Genomic DNA, 16633 nt, shown 5'->3' with positions numbered 1-16633 from the left:
TGGCACCAGCCTATCAGCCAAGTGGGGAAAATTCCTGCCTTGCCCTGGTCCCAACAACAGACGACACACGACGGCATAGCAAGGTCATGTGTGCAAGCCCTAAAAATAGGGAGAGGTGGGTGGGTGTTCTGATGCACTGGCCCAAAAGAGGAAGCTCAGGGACACATGCATGGGCTTAAATAGAGCTCCCTCGATAGAATTTAGCTGGCATCCCAATGGTCTAATTGCACCCAGCATGGAGGGACCTCCAATAGGGTGTTGTGGCCATCCAAACATACCCACCCACAACACAGGGTCCGGTTGCCAGGTCGCACCGCAACACCAGGTCCCTCTTGTTAGGGAGGACCCGATTTTCAAGAGAATGGTGTGCAAGTTCTGTTATGTACAATGGACCTTCATGCAAAACACATTGTAAATCATTCCAAAAGAAGATGTCAGAGCACTCCAAATCATTTGGCCAAGTACGTGCATGGAACAATAGTAGACCTAGCGGACAGGCAACAAATGGAGATCTGCAATGGTTGTTGCAATGCACCCCTAATTATCACTTTTGTATTATAGAATTCTTGCATACCCTTAGAAGGGGCAGGGCTGCAACTTGCACAAAGGGACCCTGAATTTGCCACTACACCACTGGATGGGGGTTGTATGTAGTACCGGTAGTTGAACAACTTCTAGGGGCACTACACTGGTAACCGTGGCTCTAAAATTACTTAAGTGCACTGTCGCTGCTGCTGCAGACGACCACACACACACACACACACACACACACACACACACACACACACACACACACACAAAACAAGCAAGAGAGAAAGAACAGCAGGAAGAATTGTTGAGAAAGGTCACCATTGTTTGCTCCCAAGAGATTATGGCAAAGGCACCTTTGCGAAAAGTCAAATCATCTGCATCATTTAGGAAGAACAGGAAAAGGGCTATTAGAATGCAAAATGAGCATGAACAATGTAGCCCTCACTGCAGGCAAAATGGTTTTAATAGGATCCGCAGGGAACTTGATCTGCCACCAAGTGTTTGATCCTTTCCTATAGACAATCTCTCGTCTATATTCACGCACATACAGAACCCTGGATTGTATTCGAGTGGCATTTTAAGTTCAAATGTCACATCTGATTGGCCAACACAACTTTGGATGCAAGCCAAGGAGAGAGAGAGAGAAAGCCAGAGCCAATGTCTAACTGGATGTGACAGAACATTAAACCGCCGAGCAGCAGCTAAGGAATTGCTTTCTGTTGCTTTCAATAGGACTTTCTCGGGACTCGACCAGCCCCACTAAAGTCAATGGAAGTCTGTTATCCGAGAAGACGTGCACACAGATCTGCACTGTTTCGTCTCACTTTTGCTCGAATGTGGTCCGGGTCATTTTAAAAGGCTTTTCCTGGAAGCATGTGGCTGTGTTTGTATCTTGCTTATATCCTCTGTACATGCATAGCCCTAGAAAGCTTATGCAAAGGTGTGCTTGCCATCCACTGTAATCCACAGGGCGGAAGTAGCTCTGTGGCAGGCTGATGAGTGGTCAGGAGAGGTGTAGTGGCCAGGGTCACAAGGAAGGGCTGAATAACTCTTACAATTTCTGCAGCAGTGTCTCCAGACTCAGCTACATTAATCAAAACACAGCATTTTGAATGTGTTATAAGCATGCAACACCAGATGGCGGTGGGGAGTAAAAAATATATATGTAATTTTCCATAGCGGTTTTTTTCTTTTGCTATAATGATTTAATTTCTGACTTATTTATAGCGTTTCCCTCCATGTGTGTAGATCCATCCTCAGACTCCAGTATCTTAGAGCCAACCAATCAGGTGGTTTTTTTAGTAACAGATTGGAGCCAATGAGAGTGAAATGAGGTGAGTCAGCTGCTGAGGATTGGCTCCAAGGGTTACTCTGGAGAAGGCACATGGGAAAAATACCAAGGAGTTGCTGTTCTGTGTGCTTGACAGGCTGGGATAGCTCAGTCGGTAGAGTATGAAACTCTTAATCTCAGGGTTGTGGGTTCGAGCCCCATGTTGGGCTTGGGCTTGTGACGCTTTCCAACTCTTTATTTTCAAAAGAACGCTGTGCAATTTCTGCTATGTGCAACAGAACTTTGGGCATACACTAATGCAAGTGTAGAATCATAGAGTTGGAAGATGCCACAAGGGCCATCCAGTCCAACCCCCTGCCAAGCAGGAAACACCATCAAAGCATTCATGACATATGGCTGTCAAGCCTCTGCTTATAGACCTCCAAAGAAGGAGACTCCACCACACTCCTTGGTAGCAAATTCCACTGCCGAACAGCTCTTACTGTCAGGAAGTTCTTCCTAATGTCTAGGTGGAATCTTCTTTCTTGTAGCTTGAATCCATTGCTCCGTGTCCGCTTCTCTGGAGCAGCAGAAAACAACCTTTCTCCCTCCTCTATATGACATCCTTTTATATATTTGAACATGGCTATCATATCACCCCTTAACCTTCTCTTCTCCAGGCTAAACATGCCCAGCTCCCTAAGCCGTTCCTCATAAGGCATTGTTTCCAGGCCTTTGACCATTTTGGTTGCCCTCCTCTGGACACGTTCCAGCTTGTCAGTATCCTTCTTGAACTGTGGTGCCCAGAACTGGACACAGTACTCCAGGTGAGGTCTGACCAGAGCAGAATACAGTGGTACTATTACTTCCCTTGATCTAGACGCTATACTCCTATTGATGCAGCCCAGAATTGCATTGGCTTTTTTAGCTGCTGCATCACACTGTTGACACTGTGTAGTCAATATGGAGTCCTCCTTCCAGGCAAGGGATGACATGGCATTCGAACTCAGCACCCGCAAGTCTAGCTTGAAGGTTGGTTTCCAAAGCTTAGCTTTTAACAAAATCTAGACATTCTCTCCTTTAAAAATATATATATTAAAAAATACAGCTTTGTGAAACTTGAGGAGTTGACTAATTCTCACAGGCAGGAATTTAACCTGAGAGAACCAAAAAGGGGGAAAAAAGATATCATCTTACCTACTTTATAACAGTGTCCTTGTGCTGGGGGAAGACAAAGTTATTAATGCTTTTGGCAAAGCGATCACTAGACTAACAGTTTAGCAAGTGGTACAGAGCGTACTGCTTAAAGTGTATACCTACCTTGAGTAAATATCAGCTCTGCCTTTGTTAGGCTCTGCTTCTTAATAACACTGGAGGGAGAAAAATGCTGGAGGGGAAGTTGGCACTCTGAGGTTGGGTTACTTTTAAGAATGCCAACTTTGGAGGAAAAGTATTTATGCAATTAAAGAACCCTGGAGTGCCAATTAAAAATAAATAAATACGAAGTTTTCCAAACTATTCTGGGGAACCTGAAAGGACACTGTCTGTCACTCATATATAATGTACTGTACTTTTTTTTTTACTTAAAAAGAATGTTAAAAGAGGGGGGTAGTCTTATACACGGGGGCAATATCCCCATTTTCTTAATTTTGAGTCCCCCAAAATAAGGGGTGTCTTATACACGGGGGGGTGTTGTATAAGGAAAAATAAGGCATTTGTTTTTATTGATTTCAAACTGTAAACTGCCTTAGGGATCTTGACAGAAAGGCGGAAAATACATAAATCCAATACAGTCAAACCTGTTTTCGAACGCCTCGGCTGCCTAATGTTTCGGGAGCTGAATGCTGAAAACCTGGAACTGAATGCTTCCGTTTTCGAATGTGCCTCAGAGGTTGAACAGCTTCCGAGGCGCTGTTCTGAGGCGCAGAGGTTGAACAGCTTCCCCATTGAACTTGCTGACAGGGCTTTGATCCTCGGTTTTTGAATGTTTCAGAACTCGAATGGACTTCCGGAATGGCTTACGTTCGAAAACCGAGGTTCCACTGTACATAAATAATCGATCAATTCCCAGCAACTGGGCCAGAGGCAAAAATGGGCAGAGTGTAGATTTTGTCTTGGTACTGTAGGCCCAGTTTCAACACCCTCCCCTCTCTGTCTTCCACCCAGGCAGGAAAGAGGCATTATCAAACTTCAAGCCAGGCTAAAAACATTCAGGGCACATAGGCAATGGTAGTGAGGGGTTCAGGAGAGTTGCAAGGGCCAGTTGGAGAGGTCTCGGGGGCCGCATGTGAGGTTTCCCACCGCTGATCTAAACGCATCATGTTAACCGGAGATTTGTGCAATTCCCATAGATATTTCTTTATAACCGCAGAGCTAAAAAACAACAACCATAGGGGTAAAGCAACAACATAAAAAAACTACAACTTTGGATCCCACCCCCAACTGCTCCAAAGTGGGCAAGGTTGACAGGGAAGAGGAGAGCACGAGAGAGAGAGAAAGAAAGAGGCAGGCTGCAGAGTCTTCACCTTTGATTGTGAAACGTCGCTTTTTTTTTTTTACTTGGCATCAAATACGTTTACATATAGAAGCTCTCTAAAATGGAAGGACATGCGACATTAACTGATTTACTTCAAATATAGAATTGCTCTAAAACCATGCCACAGTGCAATTTCGCTCGCTCCCTCTCCCACATGCCATCACACGGGACCGAGAAAGATGCAGAATGTAAACTTCACCCTTGCAAAGTGTCCTCCTGGCTCGGAGTCAATGAAAAATTAATCCCGGGATTCCTGCGGTGCAGAATAGGCCCTTCAGCAAAGCATCTGTCTCTTAAAGCAAGGTCTTTCCTTAGACCAGCTTAAATCCACTGGCCTCATAATTCAGGTGTGGGGAACCTTTGCCGCTCCCTATGTTGCTGAACTACAACTCCCATCAGCTGCAACAAGCATGGCCCATGTCCAGGGGGTGATGGGAGTCGCAATTCAGCAACATCTGCAGAGCCAAAGGTTTCCCACTCCTTGGATAATTGGACAGCGTAGCTGGCAACTCAGATGCCACCCCTCGACTCTCACAGCTATTACATTCTTCTAGACTCTACTTGGCTCAGATGTCCAGCAAACAGCAACTTTTCTGATCAAGGCTGCTGTGCCTTTAATAGTTGCTCTGATGAGGCTTCTGCGATGGCAAAAATATGTGCCTTCTGCATTCTTACGGTAGCAACAAAGTTCTTGTTGCCGTTTTTTTTCTACAAATGAAAACTACAAGCGTTGCAACCTGCAAAGTCCCAGCAATAAACTTAAAACTTTTGATCATTTTCCTGCTTTCGATTCTGACTTGCATCCAGCATGAGGCCTAGGGGCAGCCACGCTTTGGAGGAAGCCCCAGTGAAGAAGCCCCTGTGAGGCCCTTTCAGCAAACACAAGATTGGGCTGTCCGTGTTGAACCATGCATCAAAAATATTGCACGGCACAGCTGCGCCTCCATTGCACCACTTTGGCGCATGCATGGAGGCAGTCATAGGTCTGCTTTGAAAGGCTCCAACATGAAGTGGTATCGTCTAGGAAGGCTTCTACCAGCACTGATTTAGGGCCAGGCTATACATCATTATGCAGAACGTGGAACTTGACTGTCTGGATCAAGCAGAAATTCGTAAAGCACGTTCTGCAGCAGGGGCAACTGTGGATTATTCTGTGGCCTGCCCTACGTGGCTGGCAAGGTCCCTCACTCGTGGCAATACAGATCTCCCAAGCTCTGCGAAAGATCAGAGCTGGACTGGGAGCACTAAACGGTGTGGCGGCGCAATGGTTCACGCCCAAACGGCTCCTGTGAACTGCTTTGCTGCTGCAGCAAACAAGGAGCAAAGCGTGCATCTTTTCTCTCCCCTTTGAAAAGGAAGGTCTAATTTTAAAGTGCATCTTGAGAAGAGCTAGAGATAAAATAAGCAGCAAAGAACAAGAACGCTCAAAGTTTATCCACACCTGGTATAAGTGACTAATGCTTTAAGAAGTGAAGTTGTGTCGATCATCTTTTGTTATTAGTTGATCTACATTTTTTCTGTTATTAAACTGCACGAGGAAATGTACTTCTCCTCTTTTTAAAAAAGAAGGCAGTAAACCCAAGTGTTGGCAACCTTTGGCCCAACCAGATGTTGCTGAGCTACAACTCCCATCACCCCTGGGCCAAACTTGTTGGGGGCTAAGCCGAGTTGTAGTTCAGCAACAGCTGGAGAGCCACAGGTTCCTCACTCCTCTAATATACCTTCCTCTTTTTCCCCTAATTACAGGCCAGCCCGACCTCCAAAATCCAAAGACAGGTAAGTGATTGTGATCAGCAACTAGATTGGCTGGTAGGGCAATTCAAAAGGGGCAAGGAGTTAGGCTTCTTTGGCTCTCTGCCTCAATTACAAGCCAGGCATCCCCAAACTTCGGCCCTCCAGATGTTTTGGACTACAATTCCCATCTTCCCTGACCACTGGTCCTGTTAGCTAGGGATCATGGGAGTTGCAGGCCAAAACATCTGGAGGGCCGCAGTTTGGGGATGCCTGATCCAAGCCTTCAACAATATGGTGACCTCCACATGTTATTGGGCTATATATGGAAGGTGCCAGGTTGGCAAAGGACGCAGTATCTAAAGTGGGTGAGCGGTGGCAAGGAGCTTTGAGGTGCAGGAGCACCCAATATGCTTTCTATCTGTGCTTGCCCCACTTGCAGTTGTTAGAAGATGTGCTGGTGATTTTTCATGGGCACCAACTGACACAGGGCAGCCAGTTGCCGACCAGTGCTGCTGACTTAACTTTGTTCTGCTACTATTTTAGAGCAGATGTAACTGGCACTAACAAAAGAAAAAGAAGAAAGCACATTACACAGAATTAACCCTAAGAGGTTCAGTTTCAGCAAATCACCTCCGAAAGGGGGGAGGGATTCTCGCCGGTCAAGAACTTGACCTCACACAGCAGATCCAATGAAATCAGCGGGATCATCATTTCACATGTTTGATGAAAGGGCTTGTGGGGGGACGGGACGGACCAGGACGTCAGAGTCCTATTTACATTTGTCTCAGTTTTCATAGCAGCTGCTTAAAAAAAAGGGGGGCTCAGCTTAATTGGGCAGATCCGGCATCATTGTAGCCTATTCGGCAGTGCTGTGCATAATATAATAAATATTACGAAGAGAATAAATTAATTACAAAAAGGACCCAACGACAACGCCCTCCCACAAAAACAAACATAAAAAATGTTCACTTAGAAAAATCCAGTTCTAATGAACAATGCATCTAAAGGACGGAAAGCCAATGTGGGACTCTCCAGCTGCTGTTGTTAAGACTACAGCTCCCATCATCACCAACCATTGGCTTTGTTGGCTGGGACTGATGGGAGCTGGAGTCCTGCGGCATTCAGAGAGGACCAGGTTTGACTCCCTGGATCCAGGGCCCTGATCTGCAGAGCCTTGTGGCTGTGCAAACTCCTCCGTGTTTCAAGGGGGGCTTGCATGGGGGTCTCTATGACAGTCTCCCCAAAACCCACTGAAATAAACAAAAGGTCTACAGCCAACCACATAACTAGGCAGACTTGGACTCCTTAAGCCTTCACGAATACTCAACTCCCTCTTCTGTCCGGGCGAGACGAGTGTGTTCAGAAACAGGCACAGATCCACTGAAACTTTACACCGATTGGGAGTGCGTGAAGTGAGTGGAGAGGAAGCAAAATGCTACACCCACGTCTCTATAGAGAATGGAGCGCATTAACAATGGACAGCGTTCCGGTCCAAGCCCTGAGCCGTGTCCACCAAGACGGTGTTTTGGGGAGGGTCTCCTCCTCCTCCTTCACTCTCTCCAGCTTCAGTTTTGTTGGGCTCGGCGGGATGCCCTGCAGAGGCTTCCTGGGCCACAGCCTTGGTGCTCTCCATGGCGTTGGCTCTTACTGTGATGTGTTCCCATCCTCCCTGCCAAAGAAGAAAAAGAAGAAATCGGCCACATGTTTGGAGAAGAGTCTGCTGTGCAGCAGCTACACAACACGGACAAGAGGAGCCTCTTAAGCAGGCATAGACCAGTGTTTCCCAACCTTGTGCCTCCAGCTGTTTTTGGACTACAATTCCCATCATTCCTGACCACTGGTCTTGCTAGGGATGATGGGAGTTGTAGTCCCAAAACATCTAGGGCCACAAGGTTGGGAAACACTGGCATAGACAACCTTGGCTCTCCAGATGTTTTGGAACTACAACTCCCATGATCCCTGACCACTGGCCCTGTTAGCTAGGGATCATGGCAGTTGGAGTTCCAAAACATCTGGAGAGCCAAGGTTGCCTATGCCTGCTCTTAAGAATACAAGAAGAGTCTTCCTGGATAAAAGCCAATGGCCCACTTAAGTCCAGCACCCTTTTCTCTTGTAAATGGACCCGTGGGCAGATATACAAGCCAGGGAAAATATCTGGAAAATGAGCGAGGTCCCAACCAAAGAAGAATGGCAACTTAAAACTGATGGAATACGCGCAGCTTGCGGATCTAACTTATAGAATAAGAGAACAAGAAGAACATAGGTTTAAAGAAGGCTGGAAAATGTTTATTGAATATATGGGGGGATTGTATACACTTGAAAACGTTGGCAGCATTAATATAAATTCAACAGTGTAAATAAGTTTTGATGGAAGTAATAATGGAATACTGAATGGTTTAGTTTATATAATAAAATAGGCAGGGATTTATGTTATGCAAAATGAACCATGGAAAGAGAAGGAGGGAAGTCATTGATATTTTAAGGTTGTCTAAATGAATATTCTAAATTATAAAACAGAAAATTCATATATAAAATATATATCACGGGCATCGCACATACTTGCAACCAAGCAACCTGCTCTATTGCTATAAATGGAATGCTTCTTTCAGTCCTAATTTCAGCAGGTGGAGAAGACCCTGTGGACACCAGGGGAATGTTTTTGTGGGCATGTGTGTACCTGTAGGCATCATACTGGCAACCCCTGGTGCAGAGGGTGTGTGTGTGTGTGTGTGTGTGTACATACATACAGTCTAGGCACCTGTCAACTATACATGTGGCTGTTCTACCTGGGCTCTGCTTACATATTTTCTCCAAATGGTGCCTGGAAAATCAGCAGGCCCTAACCAATTCCAGCTGTTTGTGTCTTTTATTATTATTATTATTATTAGTAGTAGTAGTAGTAGTAGTAGTATACAGCCCCTATACCTGTAGCAGGCAAACTAAGGCCTGGGGGCTGGATCTGGCTCAATCGCTTTCTAAATCCGGCCTGCGGACGGTCCAGGAATCAGTGTGTTTTTACATGAGTAAAATGTGTCCTTTTATTTAAAATGCATCTCTGGGTTATTTGTGGGGCCTGCCTGGTGTTTTTACATGAGTAGAATGTATGCTTTTTATTTAAAATGCATCTCTGGGTTATTTGTGGGGCATAGGAATTTGTTCATATTCCCACCCCCCCAAAAAAATATAGTCCGGCCCCCCACAAGGTCTGAGGGACATTGGACCGGCCCCCTGCTGAAAAAGTTTGCTGAGCCCTGCTGTAGATCCTAGGGCCGATCACAACATAAAATTACAGTAAAAAAAACAAACGCAAAAGCCGTAACAGAAATGAGAACAGAAACAAACCAATCACCCCCACTTCCACAACACATTTAAAAGGCCATTGGATGTCGATCAACCAAAGACCCGGCTGAAGAGGAACATTTTTGCCTGCTGCCTAAAGGTGTATAATGAAGGCGCCAGGCGAGCCTTCCTGGGGAGAGCTTTCCCCAGCCGGGAGCCACTGCAGAAAAGGTTCTTGCGTTGGCACCCTCTGGACCTCTTGTGGAAAAGGAACACAAAGAAGGGCCTCAGAAGTTGATCCTTGAGGAACTGTGGTCCTGTGCTGTTGAAGGTACTCACCCCAATGCCGTAGTCCCAAGAATGGCCTTTTGGCTCCATTGGCTGGACTCCCGTCCGATGACAGACCGTTCCACAGCTCAAGCTATGGCTCCCTTGTACTTTGTCAGCTATCACCCAGACCTAGAAAACAGGAATAGGGCTGATGATGCCTTGCACACCATGTGATTTCTTCCTACACCATGGATTACCAATATTAAAAACAACCAACCAAGGGGGTTGCTTTGCCCATTACCAAAATCCCTGTGCAAAAGGAGGGCACGCCTATGTAGCAATTTACATGCTTCCCAGGTGCGGTCATCTATGCATGTGGACAGATTTTTCATTCTGGGTGCAGCTTAGGAGCTGGCAAGCTGCAGCCAGCTCCCCAAACATGCATACAGAAAGAGACGAGACAAACTCGCATGTCGCAAACGCGATGATCTTCGTTCAGGCTGGGTTGAAAATGTTTAGTGGCTTTAAACTGGGGATGGGGAAACTCTGGCCTTCCAGGTGTTGTGTGACTACCCTAAAACCGCCTCTGCTCCCCTCATTTCTGACCACTCTCCATGCTGGCTGGAGCTGATGGGAATCGCAGTCCAAAAGATCCAGCAGGCACCACGCAGATGCGCTCTGATATAGCTGTATCGCATCATGGGGACCATTCCAATGTAACAACAGAGCAGAATGAATTAGAAGCGCCAAGCAATTAAATCAGGGGTCCCCAAACTTACCCGGCTTTGGGCCAGATGCCTGCCACACTGATTGTGTGGTGGGACGGAGGGTGGGGGAGCACGCGCGGGGGTGCGGGAGTGCATGCGCGCATGGCTGTGCACACCCATGCGCATACGCTATTTCTGGCACACTCCTGACCTGGAAAGCACCAGAAATAGCTTGTGCGCATGTGCAGAAGCCTCCTCCGATCCAGAAGTACACCGGAAATGACGCTTGTGCGTGCACACAAGCTATTTCCGTCGCTTTTCTGGGTCGGAAGTAGGCAGCCGCACCGTGTCGGTAAGAGCAGGCGGCGGCAGCGGGCGTCCCCGGGGGCCGCATAAAAGAGCCTGCATAAAAGAGGCTGTAGTCTGGGGACCCCTGAATTAAATCTTGCTTTATTACTTGCTAAAACCAACAGGAAGAAGTGGAAGGCGCCACGCTACAATTTTCCACAACCCCTTTTTCTTTCTTTCCCTCTCTCAAAGGCTGGGCCAGGATCAGTGGAAGCTGGTCCATGAGGGTTAAGTCTGGTTGTCCCCTCCCTGCAAGAAGTGAGGTTACAGGGAACCAGGCAGAGGGCCTTCTCGGTAGCGGCACCTGCCATGTGGAACATGCTCCCATCAAACGTCAAGGAAATTAACAGCTATTTGACTTTTAGAAGACATTTGAAGGCAGCCCTGTATAGGGAAGCTTTTAATGTTTGATGGTGTTGTTATATTTTGCTGGAAGCCACCCAGAATGCCTGGGGCAACCCAGTCAAATGGCTAGCATATAAATAATAAATTTATTGTTATTAAGTGTGCCCTTGCCCCACCAACTGCTCTCAGTTGGCCCCCACCTGCCTACTTATGGGCCCAAGGGGTGGGCCCTGGCTGTCTGCTTCATCCTCCTTAGTGCTGCCCTTGTAGAACTCAGCAGGGAAGAGGATGGGGGGCAAAACCAGAATGAGTTGGCTCCGCCTGTCATTGGCTCTGGCGCCACCTACTGTCGGACCTCCCTGTCTTACTATAAGCACTAGTCACCACAGACCAGGGTGCTCTATGCCCTTTCCTTAAGGTCAATAAACAACCTTAGTGAACAATTCTTTACAAAACAAGTTTATCGTGTCCCCTTCAGTCATTGTTCCAAAGAGATACTTTGAAGGCACACTCAGACCTGGTCCAAAGGCCCAATGGACACTTTGCGGACGTTGTTTGAAATGTGGTCCCAGCTGGAGCCTTGAGGGTAGCTTGGTGTGATGCCCTGGCGATACCACAGATTACCTACAAAAGGAAAAGTTCAGCATGGGCATGAGGTTATCTGACCCGTTCTTGCATTTGTGAACAACATACAGTGGTCCCTCGACTTACGACCTTAATCCGTTCTGAATGCACATTCGTAGGTCGAAAAGTTCGGAAGGCGAAACTCAGTTTCCCATAGGAAAAAAAAATTCGGAAAAATTCGCAAGTCGAAAAAACCGCATGTAAAAATTCGCAAGTCGAAAAAAATCACATGTAAAAATTCGCAAGTCGAAAAAACTGCATTTAAAGCCACCAACAGTTTCCGTTCGGATGTAGAAAAATTCGTAAGCGTGCGGCCATTTGTCCCGTTTGTAAGTCGAAACCTACAGATGTCGAGTAATTCGTAAGTCGAGGGACCACTGTACTTTAAAAGTCGAAAGACAATCCTGTAATGCAGAAGCAGTGAACTTTTTTGGGGTTCCCGAACTGCTGATCACTGAGCTGGCAAAGTCTTACTTCCCCCCTTCCCATCAACTGGTGGGAAAGGGGGAGAAGAAGCCTGCAAACATTGGCTGCATGCAAGAAAATTCCCACTGGCAGCCTGCAGAAACCCCTGGCTCTCACCCCCTGGGTTGGGAACAAAATTACACACAGGTCCTGCTTTCTGAACACCATGCACTCTCAGGAAATCGATCATTAGGCGAATGTTCACATAATGAGCTGATGATTTCCATTATTTCCTATGGGAACATTTCTAATCCGTGATTTGTCTGATTTCTCTCCCTCCCGCCCTGGTTTCTCTCCTGAAATGTTTGCGGGTGACCATCAAAACACAAACGAGTAAGTAAGTGGCAAACTCCAAATGTTTGGATATCTGAATCAGCTGTTCGTGTAGCAAGATCTGGGTATAATTCTTTGTGTTTGGATAACCGAGATTTCAGATAATGAGAGTTCCGACAGTGGGACCTGCGTGTACTTCCTCTTACTCCCTCCCAACCCCATAATCAAAAGACACCTGGTGCTACTGCACAATCTCAGTTCCTGATAAATAATCATTCAGTACTGATTGCAGGCACCCCTTATCTTTTAAGGTGCCATAGGATTCCTGGGACCCAGGTGGCGCTGTGGTTAAACCACTGAGCCTAGGGCTTGCTGATCAGAAGGTCGGCGGTTCGAATCCCTGTGACGGGGTGAGCTCCCATTGCTTGGTCCCAGCTCCTGCCAACCTAGCAGGAACCGCTACAGCGGGAAGGTAAACGGCGTTTCCGTGTGCTGCTCTGGTTTGCCAGAAGCGGCCTTGTCATGACCTGGAAGCTATACGCCGGCTCCCTCGGCCAATAATGCGAGATGAGCGCGCAACCCCAGAGTCGGTCACGACTGGACCTAATGGTCAGGGGTCCCTTTACCTTTAGGATTCCTGGTAGTGTTTTCGTGCAACAGATTTAAGACAGCAGCGGAGTACACCCCTCTGGAAACAGAAAGCAAGCAGCTCACCATTTTTATCCACAACGAAGACAGAGGTTCGTCCAACAGAGACTTGCTTTATCTTCTGCTTCGGGGGAGAAGGAATATGGTACCAGCAGTCACCTGTACAATGATATAGACAGCCAGACAGCCATGAAACAACGCAAATAATTATAGCATGATTTGTATTCAGTGACGCAAAATCCAGAACCTTTAGAAACACCCGCATGCAAGAATCAACACAGCAGAGAGCCTGTTCTGGCCCTTTTCCAATGGGGCAGCTATACTTTGGGCTTATCACATGTGATCCTCACCCTACTCAGCGGTGCCTCTAGATCCGGGGCTTGCACGGGATTGCCCCCGTGGGACCCCCTCCCAGAGTGGATTCACCTTTTTGCCATTGTCCATCTGAGCCGTAGCTGTCAAGTTCTCCCTTTTTTTAAGGGAAATTCCCTCATGCTCGCGAGAAAAGGGAAAGCTTGACAGCTATGATCTGAGCGCCTTCTTCTGCAAGATCCAAACCACATCACTCCGGAGAGGGCAAAGAGATCTGGGTCCACACACACAGGAAAACAAGCCTAAAACTCTTCTCCTTGACATGCTAATTTTGTAGGTGCAGGGATGTAGTTGTTGATGTGCTTCAATCTTTTTTCTTTTTACTGTTAACTTTAATTATCTTCAAATGTTTTTAATGGCTCTTAAGTGTTTCGATTGATAAAAATATATTTAAAATATATATATATATATTTCTAACCGTTTTAATATTGCCAATACAGTGGTACTTCGGTAGTGGCGCCCGCCCTGTGGAACGCCCTCCCATCGGAGGTCGAGATAAACAACTACCGGACATTTAGGTAAAGGTAAAGGGACCCCCTGACCATTAGGTCCAGTCGTGACTGACTCTGGGGTTGCACGCTCATCTCGCATTATTGGCCGAGGGAGCCGGGTATAGCTTCCAGGTCACGTGGCCAGCATGACAAAGCCGCTTCTGGCAAACCAGAGTAGCACACGGAAACGCTGTTTACCTTCCCGCTATAGCGGTTCCTATTTATCTACAGTATATTCCTGCGTATAAGACTACTTTTTAACCCAGGAAAATCTTCTCAAAAGTCAGGGGTTGTCTTATACGCCGGGTCGTATTTCTTATACAGTGAGTATATCCCAAACTCTATGTTTTAACTGGAAAAGTTGGGGGTCGTCTTATACGCTCAGTCGTCTTATACGCCGGAATATACGGGTACTTGCATTTTGACGTGCTTTCGAACTGCTAGGTTGGCAGGAGCTGGGACCAAGCAACGGGAGCTCACCCCGTCACAGGGATTCGAACCGCTGACCTTCTGATCAGCAAGCCCTAGGCTCAGTGGTTTAGCCCACAGCGCCACCTGGGTCCCTACCTGACATTTAGAAAACACCTAAAGGCAGCCCTGTTTAGGGAAGTTTTTAATCTGTGATTTTAATGTATTTTGGTATTTGTTGGAAGCTGCCCAGTGGCGGGGGAAACCCAGCCAGATGGGCGGGGTATAAATAATAAAAATAATAATACATCGTGTTACGTACTTAATCCATTCCGGAGCTCCGTTCGTAACAGAAAACTGCTCGTAACATGAGGCGCGCTTTCGCTAATGATGCCTCCCACTGCTGCCACGCCGCCTGAGTGTGACGTCTGCCAGGGCAAAGGTCGCAACAAGGGGCATCTACTTCCGGGTTAGCAGAGCGCGCAACCCGCAGCATTCGTAAGGGGGGCGGTACATAACACGAGGTACCACTGTAGTTTAAATGTTTCTTGCAAACCACTTAGAGGTTTTACTTCAATCAAAGCAGGGCGTAAATTTTGTTAACTAAAAAAAACCTAACATATGTCAAGTGGTAACAGGCTTACCTTCAGGTTTGTTTGGCGATACTGAACCGCGATAGAAGATGGAGCCATCGCGGGCCACGGCCCAGACCTGGTGAAATGCTCCGATGGAAACCGAAACGAAGGGCTGATCTGTTCCCACATGGAGCCAGGATGTTCCCTAATTGGGGGGCATGGGAGGGGAAGAGGGAGAATGCACTGGCTACTCAATCTCAGTGGTTCCTGAACTTCTAAGACTGGTGACAATAACAGAGGATTTCACCCTCCTGCAAAGCAATCCCTAGGGCAAGCAAAGTTGCATGACTGCGTCATGAGACTGGGATGGCCTACTAAAAATGCAACAGGACTTCTTCAAAGAAGCATTTGGTTCTAGATGCAAGGTAGGCTGGCTATAAGCACTGAAGTTCAAAACTCCCAACGCTAGATGTGGTCTCAGGCTGCTGCTGCAGGAAGAGTCAGACCCCCTTTGTTGACCTGGTTGGGATCAGCTAGGGCAATGGGGCACTGCCCCACACACCTCAGCCTTTCTTCTTTCTAACTGGTCCAGAAGAAGGTGACTCTGTCTTTTCCGCTTCCTCATCAGCCTCAGTTGCTGCCCTTGTAAAACTATGTGGGAGAATGGGGACAAAGCTATAAATATGGCCACCGTTGGCTCTGCTTCCACCTGCTGCTGGGATCCTTCCTTTCCCCAAACCCCTTGCCACTTTCCAGAGGCAAGACATCAAGGCCTTGTTCAGTAAGTTCAGTGGGGGTCACTTGCCACTTGGCTCCTCCCCATCCCACCACTGCCTCCCTTCAGTGGTCGTTCCACCTTGCCATTGCTACAATTGTGTAATGTTAAGCATTGGCTCCTGGATTCGCTTAATTTTCATCGGCCCTCCTCTTCCCCCTTTCCTTTTGTGTCGTGTCTATTAGATTTAAGTGGAACACAATGGCAAAAAAGAAGGTGGTATTCAGAGTATAGAAATGTTACTTGAATAGAAAGATAGCTAGCAAGAAGATAAAACTCCCTGGGTCCCCCTAGATATGTTCGAAGTGACACTTGCACAGCTGACACAATATCCAAGGGGGTAGCCACCTTATTGGTAGTAGAAGCATTTGTGGGCTACAGTCATCTATCAGATGCATGGAGTTATGGCTGGGACTTTCTAACTGGTCCACTGGCTTCCACCTAAACATTAGGAAGAACTTCCTGACAGTAAGAGCTGTTCAGCAGTGGAATTTGCTGCCAAGGAGTGTGGTGGAGTCTCCTTCTTTGGAGGTCTTTAAGCAGAGGCTTGACAGCCATATGTCAAGAATGCTTTGATGGTGTTTCCTGCTTGGCAGGGGGTTGGACTGGATGGCCCTTGTGGTCTCTTCCAACTCTATGATTCTGTGATTCTATGACTGATGGGAGTTGGAGCCCAAGCTCAGCTGGTAGAGCATGAGACTTTTAATCTCAGGGTTGTGGGTTCGAGCCCCATGTTGAGTGAAAGATTCCTGCATTGCAGGAGGTTGGATTTAGATGACCCCAATGGTCCCTTCCAACCCTACAATTCTATGACACGATCCCAACACCTGGAAGGCCACGGGTTCCTCCAGGCCTGAACTAAATGAGGGCAAATGAGGATTGACCCTAATATGCCCCATTAAAAACAACATTTATAACTGATTACCCAAGAGCATAAAGGTAAAGGTAAAGGGACCCCTGACCATTAGGTCCAGGCGATGAC

General features: G+C 47.0%; 1 protein-coding gene across 1 annotated transcript in view; it reads right to left on the bottom strand.

Moving 5' to 3' along the window:
* Positions 1 to 4327: 4327 nt before the first annotated feature.
* The window catches only part of TECPR1 (tectonin beta-propeller repeat containing 1), a 44913-nt gene continuing 32607 nt past the window's right edge, over positions 4328 to 16633 (bottom strand). Inside the window, exons 21-25 of the mRNA XM_035132311.3 lie at positions 14946 to 15081; positions 13097 to 13189; positions 11538 to 11644; positions 9690 to 9809; positions 4328 to 7740 (exon numbers count right to left, since the gene is read on the bottom strand). Coding sequence (XP_034988202.3) covers positions 7540 to 7740; positions 9690 to 9809; positions 11538 to 11644; positions 13097 to 13189; positions 14946 to 15081 — 657 coding nt within the window. The 3' untranslated portion in view covers positions 4328 to 7539. The remainder of the gene's footprint in view (positions 7741 to 9689; positions 9810 to 11537; positions 11645 to 13096; positions 13190 to 14945; positions 15082 to 16633) is intronic.

The sequence above is a fragment of the Zootoca vivipara genome, chromosome 13 (assembly GCF_965207765.1).
Source record: "Zootoca vivipara chromosome 13, rZooViv2.hap1.1, whole genome shotgun sequence".
Lineage (NCBI taxonomy): Eukaryota > Metazoa > Chordata > Lepidosauria > Squamata > Lacertidae > Zootoca > Zootoca vivipara.
Note: the sequence above shows the minus strand (reverse complement) of the source record. Positions and strands in the feature narration are given on the sequence as shown.